General features: G+C 56.5%; 4 protein-coding genes across 4 annotated transcripts; 1 reads left to right on the top strand and 3 right to left on the bottom strand.

Moving 5' to 3' along the window:
• Positions 1-1,034: 1,034 nt before the first annotated feature.
• On the bottom strand, positions 1,035-2,958 carry IE81DRAFT_369319 (pectin lyase-like protein; the record flags this gene model as incomplete). Its single annotated transcript, XM_025517231.1, has 7 exons — positions 1,035-1,359; positions 1,426-1,658; positions 1,728-1,856; positions 1,920-1,935; positions 2,004-2,066; positions 2,142-2,270; positions 2,338-2,958. 7 exons carry the CDS (start codon positions 2,956-2,958, stop codon positions 1,267-1,269), a joined length of 1,284 nt encoding a protein of 427 aa, XP_025366317.1. The 3' UTR covers positions 1,035-1,266.
• Positions 2,959-3,716: 758 nt separating this feature from the next.
• Positions 3,717-6,393, bottom strand: IE81DRAFT_295264 (elongation factor G, mitochondrial; the record flags this gene model as incomplete). The annotated part of the gene is made up of 5 exons (XM_025512087.1): positions 3,717-3,821; positions 3,921-4,292; positions 4,374-4,482; positions 4,551-5,600; positions 5,681-6,393. The coding sequence occupies 5 exons, from the start codon at positions 6,391-6,393 to the stop codon at positions 3,717-3,719; spliced, it is 2,349 nt and encodes a 782-aa protein (XP_025366316.1).
• A 1,433-nt stretch (positions 6,394-7,826) lies between these two features.
• Positions 7,827-8,907, top strand: IE81DRAFT_48566 (hypothetical protein). Its single transcript, XM_025517380.1, has 4 exons — positions 7,827-8,106; positions 8,269-8,325; positions 8,488-8,621; positions 8,697-8,907. The coding sequence occupies exons 1-4, from the start codon at positions 7,861-7,863 to the stop codon at positions 8,704-8,706; spliced, it is 447 nt and encodes a 148-aa protein (XP_025366315.1). The 5' UTR covers positions 7,827-7,860; the 3' UTR covers positions 8,707-8,907.
• An 819-nt stretch (positions 8,908-9,726) lies between these two features.
• Positions 9,727-12,706, bottom strand: IE81DRAFT_326820 (TRM-domain-containing protein). Its single transcript, XM_025514922.1, has 4 exons — positions 12,034-12,706; positions 10,879-11,957; positions 10,106-10,606; positions 9,727-9,991 (listed from the first exon to the last, which is right to left on the bottom strand). Exons 1-4 carry the CDS (start codon positions 12,407-12,409, stop codon positions 9,746-9,748), a joined length of 2,202 nt encoding a protein of 733 aa, XP_025366314.1. The 5' UTR covers positions 12,410-12,706; the 3' UTR covers positions 9,727-9,745.
• Positions 12,707-12,865: the final 159 nt, after the last annotated feature.

Here is a 12,865-nt window from a genome sequence, read left to right as displayed (position 1 = left end):
ACCCTAACCCTAACCCTAACCCTAACCCTAACCCTAACCCTAACCCTAACCCTAACCCTAACCCTAACCCTAACCCTAACCCTAACCCTAACCCTCACCAGCACCAGCAGTGAGCAAGCACCGCGTGCTCCTCGTCGTTGCTTGCGTGCTTGCTCAACAAGGAAAAGACAGTCGTCTGCCAAAGCTAGACCCGATGATCGAGCGATGGGATGTAAAGACGCAAGATTTAGCCTCGAGAGCAGCGCAGACGCAGCGCAGCTCAGCAACTCATGACTCTCGTAGACGAGCACTCACCTCACCTCTCTTGAGACGGTGCTTCGCCCGCCTCCTTCTTGATTCACGGAATCATGCGTGCCTGCACAGGTTCCCTCGCGGTCCTTGCATATTATGCGGTCAGGTGCATACCACCGCGCGTCGAGAGCTATCGCCGCGCCGGCCACGATGAGCGGCCCGGTATGCATGCAGCACGAACGGAGACCGCCGGAGTCCTCCGCGCGGAAGAGCGGCCGCCTGGACCCCGCGCACAGAAGCCGCGATAGCAAGCATGTGTCCTGTCCACTCACGACTGACTACTCAGCAGTCAGTCGAGTATCGCGACGGACTTGCTCATTGACATTCGCGTTTGTGCTTGCAGGCAAGCCCTCTAGAGCCACACGCTCGTTAGAGAATCGCGCCGCGTTCGCCGGCTTGAGAGAGCCGTCACAAGGCGGCACGATCCGCCACTAGTGATGTAACACTACAAGAGCTTTGGAGATACACTGAATGTGAAGCGTAATTAAATTGTATGTAGTCTATTGCCGAGCTGGGACCTCGGCCTTGAGGACCTGCACCTGGAGCACACGAGGGAAAGTGAAAGAAGCCAGCCTCTATTACATTGGTCTGGTCAAGAATGGCTGCCCTCCGACGTTGGCAGCACCACGCAAGCGGCGCATCGAGCGCAAAGCAAAGACGGACTCGCACTAGAAGGGCCTCAGCAAGAGCTGCAGGTCCGACGTGATCAAGACTTCTTTGAAGCACGAACGAGGATTCAGGCTAACGTGAAAGTTGAACATGACATCATGACCGCGATGAGCTCGCAAATGACTTGGAGATGCTTCGCGACGAAGAGTGAGAAGGTCTGGTGCAGCTCACAAAAGAGTGCGCAGTCCAAGCGATCAGGCGTCATTCACATGGCAAAGTGTCACGTGCATTTTTGCAAACAACTTCGTCGGACGGCTAATATGCTTGCTTCAGCCGTCCGCCTGAGCCGACTTTCCTTTCGCAAGTTCAGCAAGCCGGCAGGGCGGCGAGTCCAGCGCCACATGCGCCCTGCATCTGCGGCTTGGGGGAACGTCCGCCCTTTTTAGCCAAGTCGATGTTCTGTGCAGAAAGAATGGTAAGGCTGACGGCTCATTTTTGTTCCGGGTCTTGTTCAGCCTGACCCACCTTGAAATTGATATCGTGACACCCTCCCGAGTGGCAACGCAATATGACGGGAGGCCGGGTAGTGTCATCCCCGCTTCCTTTGAAGCCATCAAACGTAATGTCGGAGATGTCAAGTCCTCCAGGTTCCGAGAGGGAGCACTCGCCATGACCGCACCAAGCTTGATTGATCTCGATGGGATGCGCTACATCGTCGATGGTAAAGTCTTGGAAAAGGCAACCACGGATGTAGCCGCCTGGGGAAGGAAATGATGGTTTTTAATACGTCTGCGAAGCGCAAGGCAGAGGAAGATTATCAAGCTCACGAGATCTCGGATACGCCTTGATGTAGACGCCAGCTTGAGAGTTATGCATCGACACGCCTTTGACGCGCACGTCTTCGACTTCAAACGTGCCATCCGGCCCAGCACTGCCAATCGATACTGCACCCCCATCTGTGTGAAGCGAGCGGAGCCGTGAGAATGGTTTGAAGGCGTGTGCGATGTTTCGCCACTCACTGTGGCACTCGAGATCCTGCAGGGGGCGTGTGCACCGACGCAATCAGCCCGAGTCCACCGCAACAGAAGAGCACCCCATCTTACCTGCACCTCGACCCCGTGGGCTTTCTTGATTGAAAGGCACTCGTCGCCACTCGTCACGTTCGCCTGGCGGAAAGACGCCTTGGAATGTCAAACGAGGACGGCGAAGCACATGTCAACTGATTTCTGGAAGCTCCTCACGCTGTAGACTGAACATTGTTCTTCGCAAACCAAATCTATGCCGTCCGTCGTACCGACGTATGGAGGTTTGCTGCTGATCACTATATCGTGGACTTTGAAGTGAGATCCTCGGGCGGTGAGATGGTACATCTGATCTGACGAGAATGTCAGAATGTCTCGTCTCAAGCAAGAGCCTTGGCGTGGCTAAATGACTTACCGGCGCATCATCGAGCCTGATGTGGTCAACTTCGTAGTTGGTACCCTCGAAGAGCATCAACCTCGGTCTGTCTTTCAAGGCGTACTTGTCCCTAAAAGCACGGCCATTGCCAAAGAATGTTCCACCTCCCGTGACTCTGAAATTGTTCGAGTATCGAAAGTCGAAGATGGGACCGCCGCCCACGTTCGCGACTGTGAGGTGTAGATTGCCCTCCATTTGAAAGGTGAAGTCTTCGCAGGGATTCAGGATGACATGAGAGGCGATCGGCCAGTCCCCAGCCGGTACACGAAGCACAGCTCCTGAGCTGCGCTTGACGCACGACTTGAAGACTTGTTCGATGATGGGGCCCACGTCGAGCGTTGAAGAGGTCGCTCCACCCTGATCTACAATGTCGCAAATGGTAGTGCTTTGGCTGCTTGAGGGGTCGCCTACTTCTGGAGCTGCTCGCTCCTGATGAGTCGTCTTGAGAGCATCGCGAGTGTCTTGCACGGACCTCGACGTGTGTTTCGTGTACGCCCTCCGCAATACGTGAGGGGTGCGCGCCTCTAGACCAATCGCAGTGCCTGCTTGAAGCGCCAGCAACTGCAAGGAAAGGGTGAGCAAACAGGGAAAGAGATGCATGTCTGCGGAAAAGAAGTGATTAGCGTGCACGCTGCTGCAAGGATGTCGCTGATATTCGTCCTCCGTCAGGAGCGCAAGTTTGCAAGTGGATCAACCTCTCTTATAGCTGCGCAGGTCTGATCTTGCCCTGATCGAACGGGAGCTCTGCTTCGCCATCGCTCTGCCTTGCTGCCTTTGCGATACATGCGCTGTTGACCATCGCCCTCGCGTGGCTGCCGAGGGCACTCTTCGCATCGCGAGCAACGAGCAGAGGATCTTGACTGCGCTCGATGCTCGAGAGCTGCTCACCCGGTGCCCGCTCTCCTGCCAATCCACGAACCTGACTCCTCCTCTCCTTACTCAATCGAGCCCATCATCGTGCGGCACGGCGCTCGGCCGGCTGCAGATTGCCTGAGCATGCCCTGTAGAAAGCAATTCAACTTCCCCGTCATGCGATTCCCTTGAGACGCGTGGGACGTCTCCTTGCAACGCGGGCGTGAGACGCGCGGAATTAATACGACATTTACCGAGGTGCTAGCCAGATCTAGACGTGTCAGCGTGATTCCGAGCTCGGAGAAGCACATGTGTGACAGGCTTCCAGCCGAGGCTGTGTGCCTGACAGGTTCACGGCGTTTCATCTCACCCCGCGCGAACCAGACTTGCCGCCGCTCGTCGGATACTGAGTCATTTTGGAAGGGTGATGATAGTTGCGATGCATGGCGACAAGATTGCAAAGAGCGCGAATGAATTTCTTCAACTCTAGAATGTAGATGATCGCTTCACTTTTTACCGCTGCCAGCAGCCAGCTGCTTTTTGTACTCTGCTTCCATATCTCTTTGGACATTAGGCAAGACCGGTTGGTAATTCTTGAGCTCCATCGAGAACTTTGAGGGAGAAAGGGAACAAAGGGCGCGTCAGCGTGAGCAAGGCGATGCACAGAGTCCCTACCTAGCGCTGTGAGAAATCACATGACCTATACGCACCTCTCCTTTGCCTTGTGTCAAGCCCCGAAGCTGGCTGGAATAGCCAAACATGTCGTTCAAGCTGACTTCAGCCGTGATGGAGAACTCATCTTCTCTGACCTCGCTATCTTCCACCACGCCCCTCCTCTGATTGAGGGCACCAATGACAGCCCCTTGGAACTCCGTAGGAGCAGTGATCTCCACCGTCATCTTTGGCTCCAAGATCGTAGGCATGGCGTTGTGGAAAGCGGATCGAAAGGCGCCAATGGTGGCGAGGCGGAAGGCCAGTTCAGAGGAATCGACAGAGTGCGCCAATCCGTCTTCCATTACGTATCGAACACCAGTGACGGAGTGCCCCGATAGCGAGCCCTTCTCCAACGCTTCGTAGAAGCCCTGCGGAGCAGAGAGCGCGTGGCGTCAGCTCTTGCGTTGGGTGGGTAAAGACGTCGCACGCTCCAGATGGCCTCCACTCACCTTCTCGCAAGCAGGAAAGTAGCCGTTTGGAATGGCGTTGCCAACGATGCGGTTCTCAAAGGCGACGTCCTTGCCCGTTTCCTCGTCGAGAGTCATCGGCTCGATGAAGCTGGAAGCAGGAGAGGCGCGCGCGTCAGTGCGAGTGCTTCACGCTACGCAGGCGCGCGTTGTACTCACCCGGCCACACGAGCAAATTGTCCAGCTCCACCAGTCTGTTTCTTGTGCGTGTACGCGAAAGCAGCTCTCTGAGCAATCGTCTCTCTGAACGCGACTCGAGGTTTGCCCGTCTTGCAAGGTACGTTGTATTCTCTTCTCATTCTCTCGACGTAGATCTCCAGGTGCAATTCCCCCATTCCGCTAATGATGGTCTCACCGCTCTCGTTGTCAATATGTACTCTGAACGTCGGGTCTTCCTTTTGGAACCTGTTGAGTGCTCTGCTGAAATTGGCGGCGCTCGCGTCTTTGCCTTCTGGAATGATGGAAAGGCTGATGACGGGCTCCGGCACGTACATGCTCGTCATACTGAGCTGCGTCGTTCCATCGGTAAAGGTGTCGCCAGAACTGCAGTCCACTCCAAACATGGCGCAAATTTCCCCAGCACCAATGCTGTCCACATCCTCCATGTCGTTGCTGTGCATCCTCACCAATCGAGGCACTTTGACTCGCTTGCCGGTTCTAGCATTGTAGATCTGGTTACCGCGCTTGAGCGTACCTTGATACACTCGCAGATATGTCAGCTGCCCAAAACGACCTTCCTCTAGCTTGAAAGCCAGGCCAACCAGAGGTGCATCCGACTTTGGTGCCAAACCAACGACGGGCAACGAGGCCGACTTGCGCGCCACTTGTTGCTGCTCGTCATCGGCACCATCCTCCAGAGCTTGCTGGACCGCTTCCTCTTGGGCCGCCTTGGCGGCTGTGCTGCTCGTGTCCATCGCGGTAGCGGGCACCTCTGCAGGATTGGGCAAATACGCGCAAACGCCGTCGAGCATGGCTTGCACTCCCTTGTTCTTCATGGCAGTACCCATAAAGACTGGCGAGAACTTGCAGGCTAATGTGGAACGACGAATTGCAGTGGCCAATTCATCGATGCTAGGTTCGCGTTCTTCCAAGAAGATTTCTGCCATGCCGTCGTCCACATCTGCCAGCTGCTCTATCAGCTCTCGCCTCTTTTCCTCTGCAAGCTCCTTCATGTTATCAGGTACGCCGTCGACCTCGCGTATAGTGATGCTGAGAGAGGCGCAGCCCCCGGAGTGTGATGCGTCAGCGCCTGGGAGCAAGCTTGACCTGTCCACTGAATCCTCACTCACCCCTTTTCTCCGTCGTTGTGCACAGTCTTCCATCGGATAAGGTCGACGAGGCCCTCAAAGTTGTCGTCGCTACCAATAGGCAGCTGGACAGCGGCACAGGGGAATTTCAGTTTGGACCTGATCTGATCGATGACTCTCCATGGATTTGCCCCTTGCCTATCCATCTTGTTGATGAAGCTAATGCGGGGAACATTGTACCGCTTCATCTGCCTGTCCACTGTGATGGTCTGGCTTTGCACGCCAGAAGTAGCGCACAGCACCAGCACTGCACCATCGAGCACTCGCAGAGCTCTCTCCACCTCGATGGTGAAATCCACGTGACCTGGCGTGTCGATGATGTTAAAGTGGAATTCTTCCTTTCCAGAAGTCTCTCCGCTACCCACATCGCCCGATACGGCATCTCTTTGAGTGGGTGGAGTGGCCATCCACTTGCAATACGTAGCAGCGCTCTGAATGGTGATGCCCTTCTCCCTCTCGAGTTCCATGTGATCCATCTTTGCCCCTACATTGTCCCTGCCCCTGACCTCGTGAATCGCATTGATGCGTCCAGTGTAGAAGAGCACTCGCTCCGTCACTGTAGTCTTGCCGCTATCGATGTGCGCTGCGATTCCGATGTTCCGTCGACGAGACATGGCTTGTGCTTCGGCTCCCGTCAGTACAATGGAAGGGTCTATGGCCGAGACGACGGTGGAAGAGGTCGCCACCGATGCCATGCCTGCTGTGCATCCTGCAAGCACGCCACCAGGCTGACGAGCGATCCGAAGACCAGCACTGGAAGCACCAAGGCGGCGCGCGCTGGTTGAGATGGAGCTTGGCGAGCATCTGGAGCTGCTAGCAGTCCGTGCTGGCGCCGCTGCGGTGGAGAGACATCGTGCGTGTACGGCGCCCATGAGGCCAAAGCCCCGCTGTGTTGTGCCTCGCACCAGCATCTTGCGAGTGAATGTATGCGCTCCAAGCTGGACCAGCCGGATAGCACGATCAGCGTCAAGATGCGCTCGAGCGGTCGAGCAGGTCTCTTGATGCGATTGAATCAAGAATGTTGGAGTGAACGTTCAAGATCGACGCATTCAGGTGCTAAATTGCGAATCTGCTTGTTCGCCATCAGCTAGGAAGACGTGCGATTTGCTCCCGCATGTAGTCGCACGCACCGCACGCACCTGTCTGCCCGAGCCATCAGGAGATCAAGAGTCTCATCATGAATGATTCTGATTCTTGATTTGAAAAAAATCCAAAAATCCTCGGGTCTGGAAGCCATCACGTGATCATCCCGACTCCACACCACTCGCACGGGTCGCGCTCTGACTCTACGTCGACGCGCTGAACGATTGACCTCCTCTCTGCGCCGCATGCTTTGCAAGATGCGGAGCGGTGCCTGAGGGAAGGCATCCAGCTGCAGGCATCCAGGCAGCATGCAGCGCAGCGGGCCGGATCACGCGCGCGGATCCAACATGTTGGATGCGAGGGGATTGCGGCGGGGCAGCAGGCAGCGTACGGGAGTTGCACTTGTGACGATCGTGAATGCGGCCGATGGCTCGTCGTTCTTCTACCCTTGCGTAGTTCAAAGCCGCTCGCTTCCCGTTCGTTCCTCGCGCGGTGGCGCAATAAGCAATGTGGGGTCAAGGATCGCTTTGTGATCGCGCGCTGTATGTATAGGTCAGCAGACTTTTGCTCCGTCCAGCTGGCGTTGACGGAGATGCGAAGTTTGCTCCATGTCTCGGCGCTGCAGAAGCATATGTTTCACGATCCATTGATTGACTTGCTTCATGGCAGTCGTGGGCTCATGGAGCTCTCGAACTGACTGCTGTGCGGTACAACGTGTTGTGTTGGGTGTCCGCGGCCAACCGACGACGCGCGGGTGGAGGCCGCGACGCGGTGCAACGTCCGCGAAAGCTGATGGCTTCCATATAGCATGTTTGAGGGTGCTGTCTCTGCGCCTTGCGCGGACACGCTGCAACTTTAATTCTGCCAAGCCTTGCGTGGGTCAGGCGCTTGTATATAAAGGAGAGGAACACGATTCACCTGCAACGAACACTCACGACTCGTGATCACGATTTGGATGAACCAAGCATCAGCTAGGCGGCCACATTCGCCTTCCTTTCTCACCTTCACCACTCTGAAACCCCCCATCCACATACTCACAGGCAAAGCATCCCTCTCTTGGCCACGCCGACCCAACCAGCATGTTCTCGCGCCGCTTTGTGCTGCTCCAGTGGAGTCTAGCTCTGCTCTTGACCGCCTCCTTCGTCCTTGCCCAATCGGCACCCGGAGAGACGCTGCTCGACCCACAAGCAACGTGCCCACAAGAGACGAGGGACTCCATCACTACCTGCTTGGGACAGGTGGAGGTGGACGAGTCTCAGAGACCTGGTGGACCTTGCAATGACGGTGATTGGCCATGCATCTGCAACAAGCAGTACGGTCTCATCGTGAGTCGAGAGCGGGGTTAGGGTTCGAGGAAGCATATACATGTTCTTCTATATGTGCCTGCTTGCCTGCAGCGGACCCCGCCGCGCCGCGCCGCGCCAGACCTCCAGTGAGACACGTTGTAACTCACTCGCACCACTTTGCGTCTCACTTTGTTTGCTCAGGCTTGCTACGCTCCATGCCCAGGCATCCAGCCGGCCGAAGATGTAACTTACAACAATGTGAGTGTGTAGGAGGTGAAACCTCGATCAAGACACAATGCTCGCCCCAACAACGAGCGAGGTGTGGCCTCGCGCGCGTGTGTGCATATACATGCCCGTCTTTTGGATCTACCTTTACCGTGCAACGCTCTAACATCTCTCCTTTTCTCATCTCACTACAAGAACAATTGCGCGGGTCAGCACAATGGAGTGAGGAATGGAGCGGCGGGCGGACCGGCTACGTACAGCGGCGCGGCTCTCACCACCACAGCTCCCAATGGAGCGACTGGCACCGCTGGCAGTGCAGGCGGAGCTACGTGAGTGATGTTCGTGCATGCGCGTCGAGAATCGCGAGTGCGCGGCTCGCAACTCAAATCGAGGGACGCAAGCAGGCCATGGTGACGTGCTTCTACACTTGACTAAACTCATGTCCTGATCTCTATGCATGCATGCAGCGCAACGACGGAACCCGGCGCAAGCAGCGCCTCAAACAGCAGCGCTCCCAACGCGACCAGCACCGGCAGCAGCAGCAGCACGAGCACGAGCACGAGCAGTCCTGCGGTCAACAGCACGAGCACCTCGACTCGTGCAGGTTCCGGCGACGGTGCGCTCTCCTCTCTTCATTTCGGATCTGCTCAGATCGGCACTGTGCTGGCAATGTGTCTTGCCAGTCTGATTGGGGCCATCTTTGTGCTCTGAGGAGCCACACTGTGCACGAAACAGGCGCACGAACCTCGAAAGGGCTGCTAGCAAGGGACGATGGCCCCTCCGCCTCTCAACGCCACTCGGACCGCACACGGCGCACGAGCAGTCCCACCGAGACTGTTCGGTAGACGCAGTGCACCTCGGCAATCCGGTTCATCCGCTTCGAAAACAAAGGTCCCGCTGATGCTGGCGCAGTGCGCGTCGTACCACGCACATCCTATGCGCCGCTCAAACAAAGTCGCGCTTGTGCCCTCGCTCCAACCTCGCTCTCTCCCACGTCAACTTTCTCGCCTACCCTTTCATCCCTCCTAGCCAGTCCCGAATCTCAAAAAGCCATCTCTCTCTGCACGCCATCCCAACGTCCGTCGCACCCTCTGAACAATCGCACAAGACCACTCATAAACACGTGTACACCCACACCACTTTTCATCCCATCGCATCGCATTTGCGTCTCGAGCGAGATCTCCCCCTCCGTCGTGCTTCGTGCATTCAACAAGCGCGTCGATCTCGAGAATGCTCCGAACGCGAGACTTTCTCGATCGTCGAGAAATGGTCGCACGAGCTTCGCGATCATCAGTCGACGCGCACCAATGTCAGCTTTCATTATGATCGGTTGGTTGCATGCTTGCATGCTTTAGCTTGAAAGCGTCGCACTTTGACAGTGAATGCGTCCTCTTCAATGGCCAGGCTCAAATGACAAAGCCTCAGAAGCTCTAGTGGGTGCATCGCATCAAATTTACGAATTGCGAAGCTCATCTTCGTCCATTGACGCTGCTTGGTTGTTGGCTTGCACATCGCCTTGGGCTGACGCGTCAACTCCAGCACTGGCAGCCAAACCGCTGACATTCGCCCGACCCCCGCCCGTTCCATTCGACTCGCTCGATGCTGCCGCAGCCGCAGCCGCTGCGGCTGCTCGTTTGCGATCTTTTTTAGATTCTGGTCTGGCTGCTTTTCCGGGGCCCCAGTTTGGCAGAGGGTTTAGCTGCGGCAAGCAGGAGGAGCCATCGACAGAACCGTCAGCCTTTCCGATACTGATGCCAGACCGTAGGGGAGCACGCTCCGTGAGCTGAAGGTCTTGCCACTAGAGCACACTCACTTGATACTTGACGCCTGCGTTTTTCTTGCCGTCCTGGTCCAGTCCGAGGACCTGCCTCGTCTGCGGATGATCCTTGTCAAGCTCGAATGTCGTAGCGCACTCCTTCGCGAGCAATCTCCTCGCCGGACTATTCTCGTGCACATTCTTTTCATTGATCGGCGACTTCTCCTTGACCCACTGTCTCCAGAGATCTCGCACCACAGTCGGACTAGCATTCGTCTTGATGCTAGCCGGCTGCGCATGACTTCTAGAGACTTCGTATCCCGCGTTCAAGAGACACGAGACGACAGCGGTGAGGGGAATGTTGGTCGTATGGAAGTAGCTGGAGATCTTCGGTGGGATGAAGAAGAATGGAGAGGAAAGCTCCTTGCTTGCCATTCCCACCATACCACGGATACGCGGAGCTGTACGGAAGCGCACGGGCGCTCGCTCCAGAACCTCAAGCATCTCCTCGGCGAAGCTGGGCGTATGTAGCGGTCCGAGCCACATGGGGCCCGCCACCTGCAAAGTGCCGGGAAGTCCGCACAACAAAGAAGACAAAGGGTCAGCTGTGCACCAAGAACTTGACACCTCCTACCGATCGCCCGGCGCTGCATTCCTTTTGCTCCTCCCCAAGCGCTCGCCTCAGAGTAGCGGTTCATGGATTGTCTCCCCACGTGTATTGGGTAAGCCTAACGAGATTCCTGAATAGTACATGTGTAGCTCATCTTCGACGTACGGCGCTTTCGCCTTCCTCGCACTTTGCGTCCTCCCTGATCATCGCTCGCACTCACATGAAATCGACTATCGCATTCCTGACAGTTGGTACCCACAGTATGGCTAGTGCCAGCCTGATACTTGATCAGATCCGCTCTCCCCTCTGCCTTGTTGCGTCCGAAAGCATTTGCGTCCCAATTACCGCAATCAGGACAAGTCTGCACGGTGCCCATGGTGCTAGCCAGCATCTTGACATCCACAGGCCTGGTGTGTACGCTGACAAACACTCGGAGATAAAAGTCTATAGAAAGACTGAGCAGGGGCGTGATGGCTCGACCGTACCTTCCTGCCGTGGTGGCAATCAAGCCCAAAACCAACCTCAGCGCAACTTCGTGCACGAAGTCGTTCCGCGTCGTCGTGCCGCCGTACAAGGAGTAGGCTCGTTCGGGATACGCGTTCCCCGCCAGCACCACCAGGTCGGTGCAAGTGACGCACAGCAGACCTCCGTCCGCCACGGCTTGGACTGCTCCGTCTATGAACATCGATGCGCTACCGTACGGATCCAAATCAATCACCGAGTACTGCTTGTCCTTCGCTCGTGAAGTGTAGAGGATCTCGATGGCATCTTGCTCTGTCACATGGATCTTGCATTTGGGATGAATAGCTGGATGGCCAGCCCCATTGGCTGCGCCATTGCTGGCAAACTGCGCGCTCGCAGCCTCAGAAGACGAAGCGCTGCGAGCCGCGGCGGCAGCAGCTTCGGCAGTTGAGCTGGCTTCCGCATCATCCTTCTCCGGCTCTCCTCGATCCAATTCGGGCGCCCACTGCTTGATGTCGCGATTAGCAGGGAAGTTCAGAGCCACATTCTTCCAAATGGCTTGCACAGCAGTGGGCGAGAGATCGTTGGCGTGCACACTCTTCAAGTTCGGAATCTCTCGAGCATACCGAATGGACCTCAAGCCTGTTGCAGAGAGAGCTTCGAAGATGTTGAAGGTAAAGGGTCGGTGGGAGGAATCGATGTGTGCGTGCGAGCTGGTGCTGGCAGTAGAGACGTCGCCCGCTGCTGTTGCTGCTGCTGTTGAAGAAGCGCTGGCCGACAAGTCTGCCCTTTTGGCAGATGTGCTGGAGGCGTTGTCAAGCGAGGCTGCGTCTGACGCTGCAAGCAGAGCGTAGCTTTCGCGTAAGCTGGTCGCGCTCATCACGCCCATCTCACACGACGGCACGTCACTCACCATTAGACGTCGCCGTGTGCGCGATTTTTCTCCTCTTGCCCCTGCCATTCGCGCTTCTTTCTTTTCTCTTGCTGATCGCCTGTTCGAACTTTTCCCTCTTCTCCCTGTCCCTCCGCTCGGCCCAGGTACGAATCGCAAGCACGGAGAGGTCCCTGTTAAATTCCTGTACAGGATTCAGGAAAGCGGCGTCCGATTTGGGTATGGAGATGACCGCTGAGCCTTCCTTGAAAGCCGATTGGTCCGACGAGATGCCCAGTGCGGCAGCTGCGCTTGTGCTCAACGCGACGGGCGTAGGCGCCATGGTCAGATTGAGCGCCGGGCGTTGGAGAGAGAGAAAAGACGATGCGCAGACGGTGCTGATGCGGCGAGGGAACATTCAAGGGCGCACGTACGAGGCGATTGGCTTGCTTGGGGATGCGTGAGCGGCTGTGCGTGAGGGGAGGTCGAAGCGAGAAGCGAGAAGCGAGAAGGCGTTGAACGTGGGCTGAGCGTAAAAGGATTAGCGAAGGAGCGCGGAAGGGTGTATGCGTGGTACAGAATACAGATGAGGTCGCTTGCGAGTGACGGTGATTGTGACGGTAATGGTGATGACGAGATTGAGTGAGAAACGGCCGGATGCTTGGGGGGGCGGATGCGGGTATTTGCGTGTGCGCCTGCGATCAAGGCATGGGTGTGAAAAGTCGTGAGTCAAGTGAAGCCGAGTGCCGCGACTCATTAGACTCGACTCGACTCCATCCAACTCGACACGCGCCTCACACGCGCCGGGGCCCAAAAAAAAAAAGCAGAAAAAAGGTCGCGCGCGCGCGCGCAGGGCAAAGGTGAAGTCGAGATC

Source organism: Ceraceosorus guamensis (genome assembly GCF_003144195.1).
Source record: "Ceraceosorus guamensis strain MCA 4658 unplaced genomic scaffold IE81scaffold_140, whole genome shotgun sequence".
Lineage (NCBI taxonomy): Eukaryota > Fungi > Basidiomycota > Exobasidiomycetes > Ceraceosorales > Ceraceosoraceae > Ceraceosorus > Ceraceosorus guamensis.
This window is presented reverse-complemented; position numbering and strand designations above follow the sequence as displayed.

Coding starts and splice junctions, on each gene's coding strand:
- IE81DRAFT_48566 (XM_025517380.1), top strand. CDS start 7,861: ATGTTCTCGCGCCGCTTTGTGCTGCTCCAGTGGAGTCTAGCTCTGCTC. Junction 8,107..8,268: donor ACAAGCAGTACGGTCTCATC/GTGAGTCGAGAG, acceptor TTGTTTGCTCAG/GCTTGCTACGCTCCATGCCC. Junction 8,326..8,487: donor AAGATGTAACTTACAACAAT/GTGAGTGTGTAG, acceptor TCTCACTACAAG/AACAATTGCGCGGGTCAGCA.
- IE81DRAFT_326820 (XM_025514922.1), bottom strand. CDS start 12,409: ATGTTCCCTCGCCGCATCAGCACCGTCTGCGCATCGTCTTTTCTCTCT. Junction 11,958..12,033: donor GCACACGGCGACGTCTAATG/GTGAGTGACGTG, acceptor CTCTGCTTGCAG/CGTCAGACGCAGCCTCGCTT. Junction 10,607..10,878: donor AATGCGATAGTCGATTTCAT/GTGAGTGCGAGC, acceptor GGCACTTTGCAG/GTGGCGGGCCCCATGTGGCT.